A 20,495-nucleotide genomic window follows, 5' to 3' on the forward strand; every position below is an offset into this window, starting at 1 on the left:
GCGAAAGGTATATTGATGTGAAGTTTCTTGAACACCTCCAGAAACTTTCCGAACTGTCTATCCAGCTTTTGTTGCTGCAATCTCTTAGGAAAAGGTGGTGGAGGATAGAGCTGTTTCTCCCATGTATTAGCCTCAGGCAGAGTGTGTTCAACAGTAGTCTTCCTTGGTTCTGCCGCTTTCTCCTTTTGCGTAGATTCTTCACCTATAATTTCAGCTTCTACTTCTTTTGCCTTTTCAGCATCAGCTACTTTTCCAGACCTTAAGGTAATAGCCTTGACTTGCTCTTTAGCTTCCTTCCTGCCTGGTACTTCCGTATCACTGTGAAGAGTGCCAGGTTGACGATTGAGCACTGCATTGGCTAATTGACCTATTTGATTTTCCAAGGTCTTGATAGAAACCGCCTGACTCTTGCACAACAGCTTAAGTTCCTCAAAATCAGCACTAGTAGGTGCAGCTGCACTTCCCTGTTGAGGATATGATTGCCTTGTAGCATACTGCTGAGGTTGCTGGAATCCAGGTGGGTTAAACTGTTTACTCACTCCTTGCTGATATGGTGGCTGAATAGCATTCTGATTATTCCCCCAGCTGAAATTTGGATGATTTCTGTTGTTAGGATGATAGGTCGCTGGCACAGGCTGCTGTTATTGCTGATAATTATTCACATACTGAACAGATTCGTTAACAAGAGAACACTGATCCGTAGCATGAGAACCTGCACAAAGCTCACAAACCATAGCTATTTGATTAACTCCATACGTAGCCAGAGAATCAACCTTCATTGATAGCGCTTGGAGCTGGGCTGTAATAGCGGTGGCTGCATCAACTTCCAGAATACCTGCTACCTTGCCTGACGTCATCCTCTGAGTTGGGTTTTGATGCTCATTTGCAGCCATCATCTCTATAAGATTATACGCCTCAGTATAGCTTTTAGCCCATAAGGCGCCTCCAGCTGCTGCATCGAGCATGGGCCGAGATTGAGCCCCCAAACCATTATAGAAACCAGTGATCACCATCCAATCCGGCATTCCATGATGTGGACATTTTCTCAACATTTCCTTGTAGCGTTCCCAAGCCTCGCACATAGATTCTGTAGGTTGCTGCGCAAACTGAGTAAGAGCACTCCTCATAGCAGCAGTCTTTACCATCGGATAAAACTTCACCAGAAACTTTTGCGCAAGATCTTGCCACGTAGTGATGGACCCAGCTGGTTCAGAATGTAACCAGTCTTTAGCCTTGTCCCTCAGTGAGAATGGGAAAAGCCTCAACTTGATAGCCTCATCAGTCATGCCATTATACTTAAAAGTGCTGCAGATCTCGACAAAATTCCTTATGTGCATGTTGGGGTCTTCAGTTGCCGCTCCTCCAAAAGAAACAGAATTCTGCACCATCTGAATAGTGCCCGGCTTGATTTCAAAGGTGTTAGCTTGAATAGCCGGATGAAGGATGCTTGACTGAATGTCATCAATTTTAGGCCGAGAAAAATCCATAAGAGCTAGATCAGCTTGAACAATACGATCTCCCATATTTACTGGTTCTTTCTGCTCAGTTCCTGAATCCGAATCCTCAAAATCTAACTTCTCCGGAATACCAAGAACTTCGTCTGTCTCCTCAGCTGTATCTAAAGTCCTCTTGCGAGCACGAGAACGAGTTTGCATAAATGCTTGCTAAAGTACCTGAAACACAACCGGAAAAAAATTAAGTAACTACTACGTCCTAATCACTGAGTCCTAATGACCAATGATGGTAAGTACATAAACTAAACAAATACGCCGAGTCCCCGGCAGCGGCGCCAAAAACTTGTTAGGGCGAAAACACGCGCTAATATTCATGCAAGTATACGCGTTCACAAGTAATATAGAATACTTTCTAGTTCGTTCCCTCAGAGACTCAGACTAAATTATTGTCTAATTAAACTCACTCACCAATGTATGATTACTTCTCAATGTTAAGATACTAACACTTAAAATTGTTGAGTAAATATTAACTATAATTAACTACTTAATTAATCACTTAAATAATCCTTCAATTTATCAATAATAAAATACTCATGAGATCACAACTTCATTATTACTTCCTTCTATAGCCATTGTTATTACCTTTAGCATGTGACAATGATGATATTAATCGAATAACACGAAACTGATAAAAGCCAACTTTCATTGTACTAATACCATTCTACCAAGCATCCACAATTAAGATAGAAGTTGAATAGTCATCAATTATGTTGAGTTCCCATATATCTACAGAAATTGACAACACAACGATTTAAGCACAAGTTATTCCTTTTGATTACATAGGGCAAATAAAACTGTTAGAGTTACCCACTAATCATGCACAACGTACATGAACCTATGCTAGCATGGCAAGTTCTAAATCTCAAGATCCACCGTCGCTTCACAAGAGATTAACACCCTATCTTATATGTTCACGACGCACATAAGACGAATACGCACAACCAATACTAGATATCGTGCAACCATCACACACTAAAGTATTAAACAATTAACTAAAGAATTCCATAATAAATCCGTTGCAACCCCATGATCACGATTAGCCCATAATAGCACTTATCGTCATCATGGGTTCATATGAAATCATGATAAACAAACACAAGAAAATAATAACTAAACTAATTATATTAAAACAGAGTACGTCACAAGAGTAAATAAGTTCAAAGCAAGAAAACTAGCATCCAACGTTACAACGAAACAAGAATCACAAGAAAATATGCTTCCTCTTCGTTGCGGTGTGCTAAATCGGTCTTCTTCCTTATCTCCTTCGCTCCTTGCGTAAAAACACAATCTTCTTCAATCCACACTTGTGAAAACGTCTCAAATCTACTTATATAATAGTCCCATAAAACTCAGATTACATAGAAGTGGAAACCAAACAGAAGTAGAAGTCCTAAAATAATTTGTCTTTTTTCCCGACCCTGTGCGGCCGCTCAGCATAGCTGAGCGGGCGCTCAGCTTGCTGCGCGGCCGCTCAGAAATGCTGAGCGGGCGCTCAGACCTCTACTGGAAAAATTCTGATTTCGCTCCGTTTCTTCGCCGTAATCTGCCCGTTTCTTTCCTCTCGCAATGGTGAACACATGCCAAGGCTTATTCTTGATGATTCCTCCCCCGAAATGCAACTAAAACCCTGAAATGCATAAACACTAGAAAAACGCATCAAATACACAAAATACTTGATTTCAAGACACCAATTTAAGCCATTTTAAGACGCTCTAAGTGGTATAAAATGCCACTTATCAGTTCCTCATATATTGGAAGTCTCTACACAACTTGAAATTTCCAAACATGTTACTAGTGTAGATGACTTAGTGGTTGTTCAATCACTATTAGGATTGAGGGAAGAGAGTGAACTGAGTGAGAGGATGAGTTTCTCTCAGGCAAAAGGAGAGGAAAAGAGTGATCAAATACATGCTATTTCTTCCAGCATGGCAAAAGCGAGTGAGAGGAGTCCCACCTTAGATGGTGAAGGTGAGGGTGGGAAGCCAAGGGGAGCCCTTGATGTAATAAAAGAGAGATAATAAGAGAAAAGAAGGTACAAAAGAAGAATAGGAAGAGCACATTATTAGTGAGTTAAGGGATGTCGATGATGTAGACAAGGAGCAACTATCTCAGCAAGAATATCAAGCTGTTTTAGATTCTGTCTCCTTTGATGCTGAGGCATTTACTCATCATGTTCCAGCATATCAAATTCTAGCTAAGAGCCAAGGATGCAATCAACTCACTTCCACCTATAGCTGGTGACCTTGAGTTAGATTCTAGTGGCTCTCTTGGAGATGCTTCTAATGAGGAAGATGATGGCATGGACATAGGGGGAGATGCAGGACCTAGCTCAACCACAAGCACTCCAGCCTGGATGTTTACCAAGGACTGCACTGATCATCATTTCAAATCTACTATATTCAAGCTTATCCATTAAACTCACTCGGCTCTTCAAGCCACTATAGATGCCAATACCAAATGTCTTCTTCAAGCCCATCTAGAATCTCTACAACTGCACAAGATTCAATCTCTCAAACAAAGTCAAGATGTGGATGACATCAAGACAAACAATGAGCAAGTCAAGAAGGATATCAATGAAAGAATGAAGTATAAACTTCCTGAATCAAAAATGAAAGCCATCTATCAGAAAATCAGGAAGGACTATGAATTGAGTAGCAAAATTAATTCTTTGGACTCTAGGATGACAACAGTGGAGAATTCTATTACAAAGGTGCTTGTCAACCAAGTTCATCAGACACTCCTTCTTCAAAAACTGGTGGCTGCTCAAACTTCAACCCCTGCATTACTTGATGATAACAAAAAGGGGGAGAAGGATACAATTGTCCAAGTTATTGAGAGGGAGAAGGATGTGCACATTCAAGTCAGCAAAGTAATTGTCCCAGCCATACTTTCTCAAAGCCACCAGTATTAGATAGAATTGACTTGATCAATATTGCAGCAGCTGAACTCAAGCTGAAAGAAAAAATGAAGAAAATTGATGAGAAAATTGAAAAGGTTTTTGGTCCAATTGAAACTCAAGACAAATTTGTGAAGCACTTCACACAATTGAGACAAATTCCCATAAGTGAAATGAGTTTGAGGAATATGGAGAGAGGTCAAACCTCAGCTAAAAGACATCAAAAGGCCATTGTGATTTTGAATCCCAAGAATCATTCATCAAAATATTCAAGCAAAAATTCTTTGGACCTAGTCTATGCAACTCCTCAACCTGATGAAAAAAAGCTGTTTGGTCACTCCAATGTCAATCATAAAGATCTAAGAGACCTCAGTCTTGAAGAAAAGAATAGCTAAAATCTAAAAAAATGGTAAACTAATTTGTGTGATGGCTGGACATCCACAATTTGGAGAAGCCAAGAAAGAAGAAAACTTGAGACTCAAGAATCAGAAAAGGCAGGCTGCCTTGAAAGATAAGAAACAAGCTGAAATGCTTGCCACCAAGTCAGAAATTGAGAAGCCTGTCACTACAACTGAGACTGAGAAACTGGGGGGAACCAAAGCAGAAATCTGTAAAAAGAGTAAGAAAGGAAAGAGCCTAAAGGAAGCTGAAATTTGAAGAAGAAGAGGTGGAACCAAAGCCAACTCAGTCTACTACTACAAATCAACCAACTATGCCCACATTGGAGCAAGTTGAAATCAAGGTCCATCCTGGTGTGAATTTTCATGGTGAGCCAATCATTCCTAAGGATGAACCAATAGACTGGGAAAGCCTACCTATTCCAGAATTAAATTTCCCTATCCCAACCTCCTCTAAAAGAAGAAAGAACATACTAAGCAAGCCAGTCAAGTCTATCCCATTTAAATCCAAAACCTTATCCAAACCCAAGCCAACAGTCAAAAAAGGACATCAACTCTTTATTTGTGACATAAAGGAGTTTTCAGACATAAATCTTTACTTGGATGAGCTGGATGAAGTGAGAGCTCTTGATGCCCACAACAGACTCCCAGAAAGATTAGTGTTCAGGTGCAAGGATGGAAAGGAATTCACTGGGCCTCTTCATAAAATTCTCAATGAAGGCTACTCTGTCTTAGTAAAAGTATTCTCTGCTATCAAGAAAAACTTTGGATTCACCATGGTGGCTAAAAAGGAGATACTCAACAAAATTGAACAAATAAGACAAAACTGGAGAGACCCAAGTGCACTACCAAGAGTCTTAACAATTCCTTACACTGGGAATATAGTGCACTTGAGGCCATATTGGTTAATGGGGTTCAAGGATGAAAAGAACACCAAAAGATTTTTCAGATTAGAAGACCAGTTAAAGATTTCAAAGCAATGAAACTCTCAAGTAAATGTAGGAGATGCTGGATCAATCTAATGAAGATGAATCTGAATTCTACAGATAACTCCAACACCAGATAGAAGAGAACAATGAAAAGCTGGGAAAGAAGACCAGACACTCAAGGAGAAAAGATTAATTTTCTCATACTAGAGGAGCACCTTGAACAAAGCTTGTAAGACTTGTGTGAACTTTCCTTTGTCAACTTCCAATAAAATTACAGCACTTAGCATTTTATCTGCTATTGAATGATCTTTTTGTATATGGTGCTTTGTTATCATAAAGTCCTCCTAAATTTATGTCTACAATTCTAGTAGACATAAATTGGGGGAGATTGTTAGGAATATGTTGTAGGTTTGATGATATTTTATCAAAATACCTTAGTAGATTTAATTAAGTGTGTTTGTAGTTTTCAATGGATAATCTCACTTTTCATCCGTTGAAAGAGTAGCTTATGTTTAAATAAATTTTTGTAGCACATTCATGTATACTGTAATGTCTTGAAGAATTAGAAGTTGTAGCATATTCTAAGTCATATTGGCTTCTAGTATGATATGTAAAATAGGTTGGCTAATTGTAAATATTAGATGCCTTGTAATTTTGCATAAGTGAAATTGAGTCAACTGCTACGGAAATACTTTCAACGGATGTTTCTACAAGGCTTCGACGGATGACCCAAGTCCCATTCGACGGATGATCCAACAGAGTTTCGACGGATTTGAATTCAAATAGGAGTGGATAGTGACTTGACAGTCACATGGGTTGATTGTATACAAAAGGAATGTGGCAGCCTGTAATCAGGATTAGGAAGATCAATAAGCATTTCTATTTTCATGCTAACTGGAAGAAATACAAAGATGCTGGATGGAGAAGAAGAAACATGTGATTAGACTTATACATGTTTGTTTTATTAGTTTGTCTTTTTCATATATAACTTGGTAATATATAAACCAAGAGTAGCAAGCATAAAAATATTGATCGAAAAAACTGAGAAATAGATAAGACACAATCTGTTAAGAATTTCTTAGTTCTCTCTCTGTAAAATTTACTTGTAAGCAGCTGTGTGCTCTTTACATCACAAAGATCTTCTACATTTATATATATAACTCTGGTGGAAACAACAATCCACCAGAAAGTTTTTAAACATCATTGTTTACTCACTTTGTGTTTTGAATACTCGAATATTTCTTATCTGCACTTAACATATTCATACACAGTTATATTTATATTTGCAAGAAGTTTTAAAGATTGAAAAAGAAACCAAGAATTACATTTAACCCCCTTCTGTAATTCAATGTAATTCTACTTGTTAGATTGTTTGGGAATAACAATAATGATATTTATCTAATTTTCATGAAAATCTCAATTAACAGCTATGATCCTATAAAGTAGGAACTGGCAGTCCAAACTGTCCTTAATATATGTGACTGTATCAATTAACAGAGACCGAGCCACTGATTGCTCTTCAAATCCCGACGAGACTAGCTCTCTTGACATTAAATAAATCTCGACGACACCTACACTACTAGAAATTTGTCAATAAACATCGCTTATTAGTCGATGTCTATTTAAAATCCGAGCGATGTCTTTGCATGTGATGAAAAAGGTAGGTGCATTACACATCGCTTATTAGCCGATGTCTATACACAGTTTAGACATCCTTTTCCTTAACAATGTGATGTATTTTTCTTCAATGTATACCTTTACTATGGTTTCAGTTATTCATTCATATATCATGTATATCATTTTAAACTTATCACATATAAAGCAATATGATACATTAACATCGAAAAACTTGTTAAACTGATGTGTAACTTAACATTTTATATCAGTCTTTTCTGACTGATGTCTAATGTGCGATGTCTAATGCTGATTTTCTAGTAGTGCTAACCGGTCATTCCCATGCAAATTCTGATCCACCCTTGAGTAAAATATTTAATAATTGATGATATATAATCATATCCAAGTGCCAACAATATTATTAAGAGGAAATGATGATCACAAATTGATATATCCCATGAGGCGGGATGTTTTTATTGAGGCTATTTATGCGAATATAGGACTCATTCTAATTAATGTCAATCACGTGTTATTTTTTGACGAAATTTGTATTCAATTTTGTGAACTTTAGCATATTTTTTTCAAAAACTTTCATCGATGACAACCCACGATGAAACTTAGGGACAAGTTGGAGTACGGATCCGATCATGATCAAAATTCAGGAGCGTTTGGCCGGATAGAAATTAACATCCTTAATCAAATGTAATGCCTTGTCATATCAGGGCTTCAACCTACATTCCAGGCCATTAGTCATTTAAGCTCATCATCCTACGGAAAATACAAAGAATTTAAATTCCGGGATATTGTAGAGACAGACCCCTAAATGGACAAGGTGATTGGAGCTACATAGACTTGATTTTCTGAATAATATAAGATACGATAACTTGAATGAGAAATGAGAAATGAATAAAAGGTGAAGGAGTATTAAAATAGAGGAAAGTGTGGTCTTTATTTGAGTAGTTGCTTGTCTTAAGACAGTCAAAAAAGGAATACATAAAGCAAGGTGACTATGGTTGATAATCACACAACAAACCAGGTGCCTTGTCACATTTCCTTCCTCTGTAATCTCACACAACAAACCAGGTGCCTTGTCACATTTCCTTCCTCTGTAATCTTAACAACTCAGAACTACTTTTCTTTCTTTTCTCTCTTCTTCTCCCATCCAATTCCAGTTTCATCTCTTCAATCAGCTGGTACGTTTTAACTACTTCATTTACAGTTGTACATTTTTGTTTGTGTATGTGCTTTTTGTGATTCCCAAATGATTATATGCAAGGCTTTTATATAAGTATACAAACTTATATAATGCATAAATTGTATATACTCAACACAAATCATAGAATTTTTTTAACAAGGATACATCTAGAAAGCATAAACAGTTTTTCTGCTTGTTTGTTTGTTGATTATGGCGCGATGATCAAGTAACAAATATTTACGATCACTGTTCAGTGGCATACTTGCCTAATCCTAATGCTAAGAAAAATGTGGATTATGTTTATGCTTTGTGTTGTTAGACAGCACACAGCAGAGGACTTGAAGATGAAGCATCAGAGGTGTGTCCGTGGTGTGTGCTGCCTGCCTGCCTGGCCGGCCTTTATTCTGATTCTTTGTGCACATAACAAGTAACTATGTCATATGTATAAAAATCGCATTAAATGGTATGACCATTTTAAGGGCAATCTTTGGTTAATGCATTACTAGAACAGATTTAGATTCGTTTAGTTGAGTTGAGTTGAACTATTCTCCTGTAAACAATCAATTCTCGTTTCATAGTCGAGCATGTTAGGCCAAAATGTATTAGTTTGTGCCTGTATATATGTAATAGCCATCATATAACAAGTAACGGATAGGACCAAATTAATGAAGTTGAAACTTTTGTCTTACTTACAGGTGAATAAGAGTTTGTGAAATTACAAAATCCCCAACTCCTTTCCCTTGATGCATGGTAGCCAAAAATATATATAGTTCCACTTTCAAACTCTAAAAGGAAACGTATAAATGGAAGGCACAAGACATAATAGCATATATGAAAGCTATGCTAAGCTGGTGAAGGGATCATGGTGGTCTCAGTTTCGACACGGTTCCAACCCTTGGATGGCCAGATATGTTTACAGCTTCATGTTTCTTGCTTCTAATTTACTTGCTTGGGCTGTTCGTGATTATGGAAGAAGCGTCTTTACTGAAATAAAGAGTTAGCCTTTTTTAGTTTCCACAATTTTACGAGTTAACTGATATAGCACTTAAAATTTATCACATCTAATTTACAACAGATGTGTATATGGGCTCGTGGTAAGTGTATATGGTAACATCATGTAGGAATAAAAGGATGTGAAGGAGGCACTGACTGTTTAGGCGCAGAGGGAGTTCTTAGAGTGTCCTTGGGATGCTTTGTATCCCCTTCATTGCCATGAAAACAGTTTTAGTTTTCAAGTAGATATACATTTGAGCTGGAATATAAAACTGTTTGCAGAAATTTTATGTCCTCTTTCTTGTAAATATTACATATGCAAATATATATATATATATATATATATATATATATATTATACATGTCAGAGATTACCCTTAACATCGTGTGTTGAGATATTCTATTTCACAATGTTTCTTTCTACTGCTGGCACCTCAAAATTGCATGAAGCTAGAGAATCATGGCATTCTGGGTGGTGGTCAGCCAAGATTTTGATGATGATTTCTTTTATGGTGCTTCCCTTTTTTGTTCCTTCAGCTGCTGTCCGAATTTATGGTTCCAATCTCTAACTCATTTTCCTTTTATCAACTCTTTCAATTATAAAAAATTTCAATTGTCCGGTTTTCATTTAATTGGTATTTATAAAACTCTGGTGAACTACATTAATGACAGGAGATATAGCGCATTTTGGTGCTGGGTAACAACTATTTCTCTTACACATGAGCTTAACAAAAGTACCTAGAGATTTTTTCTGATGATTTTCAATTGTTTTTTTTTCAGCGTGTTTCTACTGATTCAGCTTGTAAGCATTGTCAGTTTCATCAATTGGCTAAATGATTGTGTGCACTCAGACCAAAATGAAGACGGATGGTGAAACTTTTGTTGCAAAACTATTTTTCGAGTTAATTACCCTTCTGGGCAGCAGCCCTAACCTGTTGGAAGTTTTGAAATGCAGCCACATTTACGGGATGTTACTCGCTACCAGTGCTTATGTTGTTTGCATAGTCGGGATCATATTAATGTATATATGGTATGCACCACAACCATCTTGTCTACTTAACATTTTCTTCATAACCTGGACACTAGTACTCCTCCAACTCATGACAAGTGTATCTCTCCACCCAAAAGTAAGCTATAATCGTCTTATGGTGTATTCTTTTAGTTTGTTTTTCAAGATCACTTAGTTCTTATGTATTTCTTTTTCTAACATTCGTTATGGTTTTGCTGGAGACAACAGGTTAGTGCTGGTTTTTTGACTCCTGGACTCATGGGGCTATATCTGGTGTTCCTCTGCTGGTCAGCAGTTAGAAGGCATGTTCTATTTATTGTCAATAACGCGCTCTTTTTGTTATGAATTGTGTTATATGATATCGCCCTACATTAGTATAAGTAAGCGGATGAGTCTCTAAATTATAGAAATATTATCTCATTATGATCTGTTTTCTCGAATAAAATTGTAGTCTTGTTCGTTATATTCAGTGAACCGCCGGAGACAAAATGCATAAAGAACTCTGAAGCTGCAACTAAAGGAGACTGGCTATCCATCATTGTAAGCATGAACTCATACTCCGCAGTCATTCATTCCCGAGTTCATGCCCTCTGCGATATATGACTCTTATTTTTGCCTGAAATATTAACTAAATTCAGTAATCTTCGGATTTAGTAATTGCTATCAACGTTTGGAAAATACAAGGAGTTGCATTAAATTTTGAAGTTCCCAAGTTTTACTGCAGAACTTGGCACATGTAATCAAGATATGCCAAGTCCAGATCTAGGACTTGTGCCGAAAAGTTGTTAATTAAAGTGTTATCTTTATGTAGTATACAGTATACTAGAACAGAAATTCTTACAGCTTACTTCTCAACTGCTTTCCACCTGAACTAAAATGACAATAGGAAGTATTATATCTTGCAGACCTTTGTTGTTGCGGTAGTTGCAATGGTAATTGCAACATTTTCAACAGGCATTGATTCAAAATGTTTTCAGGTACCATTAGGAAACACTCTTCAACTAACTAAAAAACTTCCGTCTAGGATATAAATCCATTATCGTATATGTGCAGTTGAAGAAAGAAGAGACAGAGGACGAAGAAGAGGTTCCATATGGCTACGGTTTCTTTCATCTAGTGTTTGCCACTGGCGCCATGTACTTTGCAATGCTGTTAATTAGTTGGAATACTCATCATGTGGCTGCAAAGTAAGTACTCTTGGATTAATTTTACTATATATATATATTGTTACTTTATATTGCAGAATTAGTTATTAAATTAAACAGTACTTAATGTAATTCTCATAAAAGATGTTTAAAGTGTCGTCTACAGGTGGACAATTGATGTTGGTTGGACAAGCACTTGGGTTAGAATAGTGAATGAATGGCTAGCGGTCTGCGTTTACAGTAAGTAATACTACAAGAAAAACTTGGCCACTATTTGTGGTCCGCGAAACGTGAATATGAGTTGATCATATCTATTAAAATCTTCTTGATTCCAATTTATACGTCTGAAGATACTACTAAAACCATACTACCAAGTCGCTGCTTCCATTACAAACCTATGTTTTCTTTTTTGTTTTTATAAATTACAGTTTGGATGATCTTAGCTCCAATTATATGGAAACACAGACAGGCGCAAGAGTCGACATGAGGATTTGAGATCTTTTGTTGAATCAAGATGCCTCCAACATTTCTTATTCATCAGGCATCATCATTATGACCATAAAAGACAACCTTGAAGCTGAAAATATTCTAGTTTTCACCATAAAAATATATTTACACCCCCTTGCACAAGTTAGTTAGATGTGTTGCAAATTGCAATCCCCATATTATGTCTCCGCCAGTTAGAATCATGCAAGTGGACTGATAATATGTAAATACCCGGTATCTGCTATGTATACTGCTCATTGCTCAAAAGGTCTGAAGGAAGGTTGGATAAGTAGTTTGTATGTATCTAAGAGCTTATAGCTGGTAAGCCAAATGTAGAGTTCTTATTATTATATTATATATCCTATATATATATATAATTAAAATAAGGGAATTTTGATGGTACCTTTTGAGAAAAAATGACAAAAATATATTTTTTTTAATTTTGTGACAAGAATACTATTTTTTGAAATGTTTGGCCAAAAATACCAACTAATACGCATTTTAAAATTGGATATTACTAATACGCATTTTAGAAATGGGTAATGGTGTGACTCAACCTAGACCCTTTTTGTGTCGAATGTAATATAGAATAAGCAGGGATATCGTTAACACCAAGGATCAAGGATTTGCTTTTTACTTTTATCTTGAATAAAAATTAATAATAGAATTTGGTTTGATTTGTTGCTTTTAACTAAACTAAATATAACTCGATAAAAATTTGGTGTGTAAACAATTTGAGAGAGATGTTGGAAAACATGTAAATCCACCACTAAACCCATGACATACAAGTCTTGAATTGATATGCTAAATACTTATAGAAAATTTGTCATGACCACATAGAAATAAATTTTGCTATTCATATAACCCCATAACCACATAGAAAAGTTAATATGAATTACACACTTATACAATTAATCTCATGACCACATAGAAAGATTAATTGACTTTTTAGAGACACCAATCACATAACAAACGTTGATGACCACATACCATTGTTAATTCAAGTATCTCCAAAAATATTGACGAACATATAAGTATAATCAAGCATATCTCAAGAATTCAAGTCTAATACTCATAAAATTGTCACTAGGTTTTGGGCTTCAGAACAGCCCTCCAACAAAGAAAGTTTAGCCTACCATAGTCATAAATAAATACATAAAAATCATAGAGAGTTGAGAATACAATACAAAGTAAAGATGTAGAAGAGAAATTCCTATGTCGAAATTCCCAAACACACAATCTTCTCCTTGAAATTTTCTTCTCTCCTTGGTGGCTATGAATATCTCTATCCCTCGTAATAAAACCTAGTATATAAAGTATTTTTATTCTTTCTAGGAATAAACAAGAGTTTCCAAATTGAATGGGATTCTAAAGTCAAAATTCGTAGTTGGCTTTTCTCTGCTGTTACTGGGCTGATCCGAGTGTATTTTGAAGTGTAGACCATTCTCTAATTAAAGAGAATCTCGTTATCTTCGCGTGGGCTATTGAATCGCCCAAATCTGATGAACGGAACTCAAGATATGGCGCAAATAATAAGTTTTGCTCCAATAGTCCTACAAATCCGAATTTTCTTCTAATTTAGCTCCAATCCTTTCCAACTTAGAATTTTTTGCTTCGTACAATAGAATATTACAAACTAATTATTAAAGGTTCAATTAAATGCAAAACATAATCAATATGGGAACAAATATCATCTAAAATATACACAAATATATGTTCTATCAAATATCCCCACACTTACCATTTTGCACATCCTCGGGCAAATAAGAAAAATAAAATTATCTAATTAACTAACTCCACTTTCGTAGATGACACGATTGCATTGAGCATATACAACAAGCCGTTAAACCCCTAGGCAGCCCTAGTAGGACGAGTTGTGTCTCGTGAGGGTTTATAGAAGATATACCCACAAAATCTAGCCAATCCATGCAATAAAGTCATCCTCACGCAGTGGAGGACTACAATTACCTACATGAATGCAACTAGATGATCACAAAGGATCTCAAATATAATAGTGTACGCCAAGTTAGCAATAATCTCCTGGATATACAACAAGTTAAACACATCAAGCTCACACTAAAACATCACCACTTAGTAAACACAAGTGCAGAGTGTGTGTGTGTGCTTAGATTAATAAAATTCTCTCTAATGAACCAAGAACAGAGACACACAAGTTTCAACATGACAAGTCACGTGAGTTAATAACTCCCAAGTTGATCACTAGAATATATCTTAAACACTTCGTTACTTAGAACCAGCCATCATTCGAGTTAAGCAAGGGATTTCTATGTCTTCTTTTATTTTTACAATATTACTAACTATACACATATGATTTTTTATATACTCGGTCTAAGGTTAGGAAGCTCCTCAGGGTAAGTGAGTTACGACCACCATAAGACTTCACAAGCTAAGTCTGAGGTCAGGTGGCTTCTCAAAGTAAGTGAGTTACGACTACTCTCAGACTTCGCCAATCATATTATACACACATATGTATTAAGTGATTTATTTAACCGTGCAATGGTCGAGATCCCTAAAGATTTATGGAGTAATACCCATGTAGCGAGTGTTGGGTCAGCAATCCCAAACCATAACATGTTTTAGGTTACTAGGCACAAATTCCCCTCAGACTTAATTACTCGAGTATTAATGAGCTCAACCTAGTCAAATATACCACTTCTTTGTGTACTTTATTCATACTCATACTCATACTTCTTCTTTCTTTTTCTTTTTTTGTTTTTTTTCAAGACATTTATATCCCACAGTTTCCCTCAAACTTTAGCTTTTACGTACTAAACTCAAAAATGAATAGTCAAAATTTTAAATATCAACAAGGAGCTACCCCTCAAGAAACAAGAATATCTGAATCTCAGTTCAAGAGCATCATAAAATTGTCTGATGAAAATAAGTTCTACACTAGTGACACTTCGCATTGTAACATCAAGTGACCATAACAAGATTTAGTTAGAAACAAACTACACAAAATATCATCATAGGCCACTGACTTGTATTACTACTAAATCGAGATCATGCGATGTTATGCAATGATATGCAACTAACATATAATACTACAACTATATGATTTGATACAATTTATATAAATAATTATGAAATATGCTATTATTTATTCTAGCATGTCATGCACTAACTAATTTACAACACTAAAAACATTTTTTTTTTAATTTTTAATAATATTGAGAACACCTCCTCACACTTGAACTGGTCATTGTCCTTAATGAATAAAATAATAATATTTATAATAATATATTAATTATGAAAGAAAAAAAAGTTAATCTAAAAAAATACAAAAATAAAATAAAGAAAAATAATATACAACGAAAATGAGAAAAACTCCCCTTGAATTTGCATGATGTGCTTGCTTGAGAAATAATTGAGAGATGCCCATCAAATGATTAAAGTCAGACAATATATTGCGTTGATATATTCTGTCACATTACTACCAATGTAAGTCTAGCTCAGCTGGTTGAATATGTCAAATAGGAGCTACACCAAGATGGCATGAGAATTGAAAGCATGAGCGTCAAATGGAACTCCTAGCAGCAGGCCCAGCAAAGATTATTTAAAAATAGAATGGGCCCGTGTAATGGAATAGGCCCATTAGGCTTTGCTAATATTGCACACCACAGGTACATATATGCACCAGCGCGTGAATAATTTCCCTACAGAAACCTGGTGCACCGCGGGAATGCGCGCGCGCCCCGGTGTGTTTCCTTGTCAACTCACAGAAGATGTGCACACCGTGGCGAGGATCTTCGCACCACGATTTTTTTTTTCAAAATTTTAAATTCTACCTGCATCCTTGAAACACTTCACACAAAATTATCAAGGTACCTTGTGGGAAGTTAAAAAAAAATTCTACTCCTAATAATAATAATAATAACTATAACTATAATAATAATTATACACACTTACAGTAACCTGTAGTTGTCTCCCAATAAGCGCTTTTCTTTATTATCTTTGGCTAGACAATGCCTTAGATTTTAAGCACCAGTGATGATCATATCTTTAAGAGTCTCGCTCTCATTAATGTGATTTGAATGGTCTTCCAAGTATGGTTTAAGACGATGCCCATTTACCTTAAATGTATTTCCATCATCTTTTTTAATCACCATAGCTCCATGTGAAAATACCTCCACAATTTCAAACGGACCATTCCACCTTGACCTTATGTTTAAAAACCAGCAGGCCCAACATAGATTATTTAAAAACAGAATGGGCCCGTGTAATGGAATAGGCCCATTAGGCTTTGCTAATATTGCACACCACAGGTACATATATGCACCAGCGCGTGAATAATTTCCCTACAGAAACCTGGTGCACCGCGGGAATGCGCGCGTGCCCCGGTGTGTTTCCTTGTCAACTCACAGAAGATGTGCACACCGTGGCGAGGATCTTCGCACCACGATATTTTTTTTCAAAATTTTAAATTCTACCTGCATCCTTAAAACACTTCACACAAAATTATCAAGGTACCTTGTGGGAAGTTAAAAAAAAAAAATTCTACTCCTAATAATAATAATAATAATAATAACTATAACTATAATAATAATTATACACACTTACAGTAACCTGGGGTTGCCTTACAGTAACCCGGGGTTGCCTCCCAATAAACGCTTTTCTTTATTGTCTTTGGCTAGACAATGCCTTAGATTTTAAGCACCAGTGATGATCACATCTTTAAGAGCCTCGCTCTTATTAATGTGATTTGAAGGGTCTTCCAAGTATGGTTTGAGACGATGCCCACTTATCTTAAATGTATTTCCATCATCTTTTTTAATCACCATAGCTCCATGTGAAAATACCTCCACAATTTCAAACGGACCAATTCACCTTGATTTCAACTTTCCAGGAAAAAGACACAACCTAGAGTGATACAAGAGAACTTTCTGACCAACCTCAAATTGCTTCCTTTGAATCATCTTGTCGTGAAACACCTTCATTTTTTCTTTGTAAATCCGAGCACTTTCAAAGGCCTCATTGCGTAACTCCTCTAATTCCGACAATTATAGCTTGTGATGCAAACCAGCTTCATCCAAGTTCATGTTGAATTTTTAATTGCCAAATATGCTTTATGCTCGAGTTCCACTGGTAGATGACAAGGCTTCCCATAGACAACGCGATAAGGTGACATGCCAATGGGTGTCTTGTATGCCGTTCTATAAGCCCAAAGTGCATCATCTAGCTGTTGACTCCAATCTTTTCGAGTTGATCCCACATTTTTTTCCAAGATTTTCTTAATCTCCCTATTAGACACCTCTGCTTGTCCATTGGTTTGTGGATGATAAGGTGTAGAAACCTTATGTGTGATGTTATACTTGCGAAACAACGCCTCAATGGTCCGGTTGTAAAAATGTGATCCTCCATCACTAAGAACAACTCTCGGCATTCCAAATCTGGAAAAAATATGTGTCCTCAAGAACTCTGAAACAACTTTAGAATAATTAGTGCGGGTGGCTTTAGCTTTCACCCACTTCGACACATAATCAACAGCCAACAAAATGTATAGAAAACCATTTAAATTCAAGAACGGTCCAATAAAATCAATACCCCAAACATCAAATAACTCAACATTTAAAATAAGATTCATGGGCATTTGATTCTTAGCATTTATGTTCCCTAATCCCTGGCATCTATCACAAGTGCTACAAAATTCCTTAGCATCTTTAAAGATTGTAGGCCAATAAAACCCACACTCTAAGACCTTATGTGTAGTTCTTTTCGCTCCAAAGTGCCCTCCACATGCATAATTATGACAAAACCTTAATACAGATTCAAATTCATTATCAGGCAAACATCTTCTAATTACTAGATCAGGACAATGCTTCCAAAGATATGGATCATCCCATACATAAAATTTTGAATCATGTTTAACTTTATCCTTTTGTGCACTAGTCAAAGTATTGGGTAACATTCTAGTGTGCAGGTAATTCACAATGTCTGCATACCATAGAATAAAGTTTTTTAGAGCACTTACCTCAATCCGGAGAAGTTGTTCATCTGAAAACGTCTCAATTATAGGCACATCTTCATCCTCCCTTACTAAGCGACTCAGATGATCAGCAACAACATTCTCAGATCCTTTCTTGTCCTTAATTTCAATGTCAAACTCTTGTAGCTGCAAGATCCAACGAATGAGTATTGGTTTTGCCTCCTTCTTGGCCAATAAGTACTTTAAGGCTGCATGATCAGTGTACACAATCACCTTTGTACCAAGCAGATATGACCGGAATTTCTCCAAAGCAAAAACAACAACTAAGAGCTCCTTCTCAGTGGTTGTATAATTTAGTTGTGTAATATTTAAGGTTCTCGAAGCATAATAGATAGCATGTACCTTTTTGTCTTTCCGTTGTCCAAGTACAGCTCCAACAACATAATCTGAAGCATCGCACATTATCTCGAAAGGCAAATTCCAATCAGGGTCTTTTCTGATGAGGGATGATGTAAGTTTCAATTTCAGCTCCTCAAATGCTAACTTGCATTTATCATTGAACTTGAACGGAACATCTTTCTGAAGAAGATTAGTTAGAGGCCTTGCAATTTTAGAAAAGTCTTGAATGAATTTTCTGTAAAAACCAGCATGCCCAAGAAATGACCTAATCTCCTTAACACTTGTCAGAGCATGCAAATACCGAATCAAATCAATTTTTGCTTTATCCAACTCAATTCTTCTTGAAGAAATCACATGTCCAAGAACAATACCTTGGGTCACCACGAAGTGGTACTTTTCCCAGTTCAACACTAGATTTGTTTCTTCACACCTTTGCAAAATTAATCCCAAGTTCCTCAAACAACCATCAAAATCATCACCAAAGACACTGAAATCGTCCATGAAAACTTCGATAATTTTTCCCACATAATCAGAGAATATGCTCATCATGCATCTCTGAAAAGTCCCAGGCGTATTGCACTGACCGAAAGATAAGCGCCTAAAGGCAAAAGTACCAAAACGGCATGTAAATGTTGTTTTCTCTTGATCTTCGGGGGCTATAGCGATTTGATTATATCCGGAGTATCCATCCAAGAAACAGTAATAAGCACGGCCAGCCAACCTCTCCAACATTTGATCAGTGAATGGCAAGGAAAATGAGCCTTCCTTGTAGCATTTTTGAGAAGCCTGTAATCAATACAAACTCTATGACCAGTGATGGTTCTTTGAGGCACCAAATCGTTCTCCTCATTCGCTACAACTGTAACTCCAGACTTTTTAGGAACAATATGCACGACGGAAACCCACTTTGAGTCAGAGATAGGATAAATGATTCCATTATCCAATAGCTTGATGACTTCTTTCTTCACAACTTTCATCATAGAAGGATTGAGTCGACGTTGAGGTACTCTCACAGGTTTTGCACCTTCTTCCAAATGAATACGATGAACACATAATGTGGGACTGATTCCTCAAATATCTGCTAAGCTCCAACCAATTGCTTTCATGTATTTGCCAACCACCTTCACCACTTTTTCTTCTTGTTCAGATGTGAGATTTGATGAAATTATAATATGCAATATCTCTTTCTTCCCTAGAAACACATATCTGAGATGAGAAGGCAATGGTTTGAGTTCTAGTTCAGGTGCTTGAACAATTGACGACAACTGCTTCTGAGTGGAATTAAGAGGTAGTACCAAGTTCGTCACATCTTTGAAAAAATCCACTCCATTTAGAGCCTTGTAGTGCTCTATCATACTATCAGTATAAATACCTGAACCTTCGACAATGACTTCGAATTTCCCTTCCTTGTCAATACCAATGCCATGTGAAATTAATGTCTCTAATTCATCTTCTTTTATCAACTCGAAGTACTTTTGTGCAATATCTCCTGTTGTGCTCAATGCATAGCACGTCTCGGTGTCCACGGGATACCTCATCATCTCAAACATGTTGAACTTTATAGTCAATCCTTGTTTGAGCAGTGCACATGAATGGTCTCCCAAGAATCAATTGTGCATTAGGTGCTTCTCCCATGTCCAAGATATAAAAATCAGCTGGATATTGAAACCTGCCAACCTGCACAAGAACATCCTCCAAAACACCTTTCTGGTAAACGTGAGATCTGTCAGCTAATAAAATCGTAACACCATCTATTTTAAGTTCAGTTTTAGTACACAGTTTCTTATAAAGACTAGATGGCATAACATTAATCGACGCACCCAAGAATTTCTGGGCTAGCTTCTTATAAAGACTAGATGTCATAACATTACCCGAGTTGCTGGATAGAATTTCTGTAAGAATTCCTGGGCTAGCTTCTCCCAAGAAGTAATATACCCCACAGGCAATTCCTCTAACCAGTCCAAAGCTGC

At 36.6% G+C, this 20,495-nt stretch overlaps 1 protein-coding gene and 1 non-coding gene across 6 annotated transcripts; both read left to right on the plus strand.

The window, feature by feature from the left end:
• Positions 1 to 1,023: 1,023 nt before the first annotated feature.
• LOC141709594 (small nucleolar RNA R71) lies at positions 1,024 to 1,130 on the plus strand. The gene has a single exon (XR_012570161.1). It is a non-coding gene; the product is annotated as a small nucleolar RNA R71 (small nucleolar RNA).
• A 7,237-nt stretch (positions 1,131 to 8,367) lies between these two features.
• On the plus strand, positions 8,368 to 12,553 carry LOC141708659 (uncharacterized). Of its 5 annotated transcripts, none has more exons than XM_074512399.1 (14): positions 8,368 to 8,387; positions 8,435 to 8,544; positions 9,242 to 9,542; positions 9,668 to 9,741; positions 9,935 to 10,094; positions 10,212 to 10,236; positions 10,320 to 10,409; positions 10,495 to 10,666; positions 10,777 to 10,850; positions 11,019 to 11,088; positions 11,454 to 11,525; positions 11,602 to 11,735; positions 11,848 to 11,933; positions 12,122 to 12,553. In XM_074512399.1, exons 3-14 carry the CDS (start codon positions 9,350 to 9,352, stop codon positions 12,178 to 12,180), a joined length of 1,209 nt encoding a protein of 402 aa, XP_074368500.1. In that variant the 5' UTR covers positions 8,368 to 8,387; positions 8,435 to 8,544; positions 9,242 to 9,349; the 3' UTR covers positions 12,181 to 12,553. The 5 variants fall into 5 exon arrangements, with proteins under 5 accessions (XP_074368500.1, XP_074368501.1, XP_074368502.1 ...); XM_074512400.1 differs by lacking the exon at positions 8,368 to 8,387 and adding an exon at positions 8,866 to 9,009 and having other exon boundaries at positions 8,396 to 8,544; XM_074512401.1 differs by lacking the exon at positions 8,368 to 8,387 and adding an exon at positions 8,866 to 8,915 and having other exon boundaries at positions 8,396 to 8,544.
• Positions 12,554 to 20,495: the final 7,942 nt, after the last annotated feature.

Source organism: Apium graveolens, chromosome 2 (genome assembly GCF_009905375.1).
Source record: "Apium graveolens cultivar Ventura chromosome 2, ASM990537v1, whole genome shotgun sequence".
NCBI lineage: Eukaryota > Viridiplantae > Streptophyta > Magnoliopsida > Apiales > Apiaceae > Apium > Apium graveolens.

What these genes read in the sequence shown, in the direction of transcription:
- LOC141708659 (XM_074512399.1), top strand. Translation starts at nt 9,350, where the DNA reads ATGGAAGGCACAAGACATAATAGCATATATGAAAGCTATGCTAAGCTG. An exon ending in GTGTATCTCTCCACCCAAAA is followed by an intron (nt 10,667 to 10,776) that starts GTAAGCTATAAT and finishes TGGAGACAACAG; the next exon opens with GTTAGTGCTGGTTTTTTGAC. An exon ending in ACTCATCATGTGGCTGCAAA is followed by an intron (nt 11,736 to 11,847) that starts GTAAGTACTCTT and finishes AGATGTTTAAAG; the next exon opens with TGTCGTCTACAGGTGGACAA.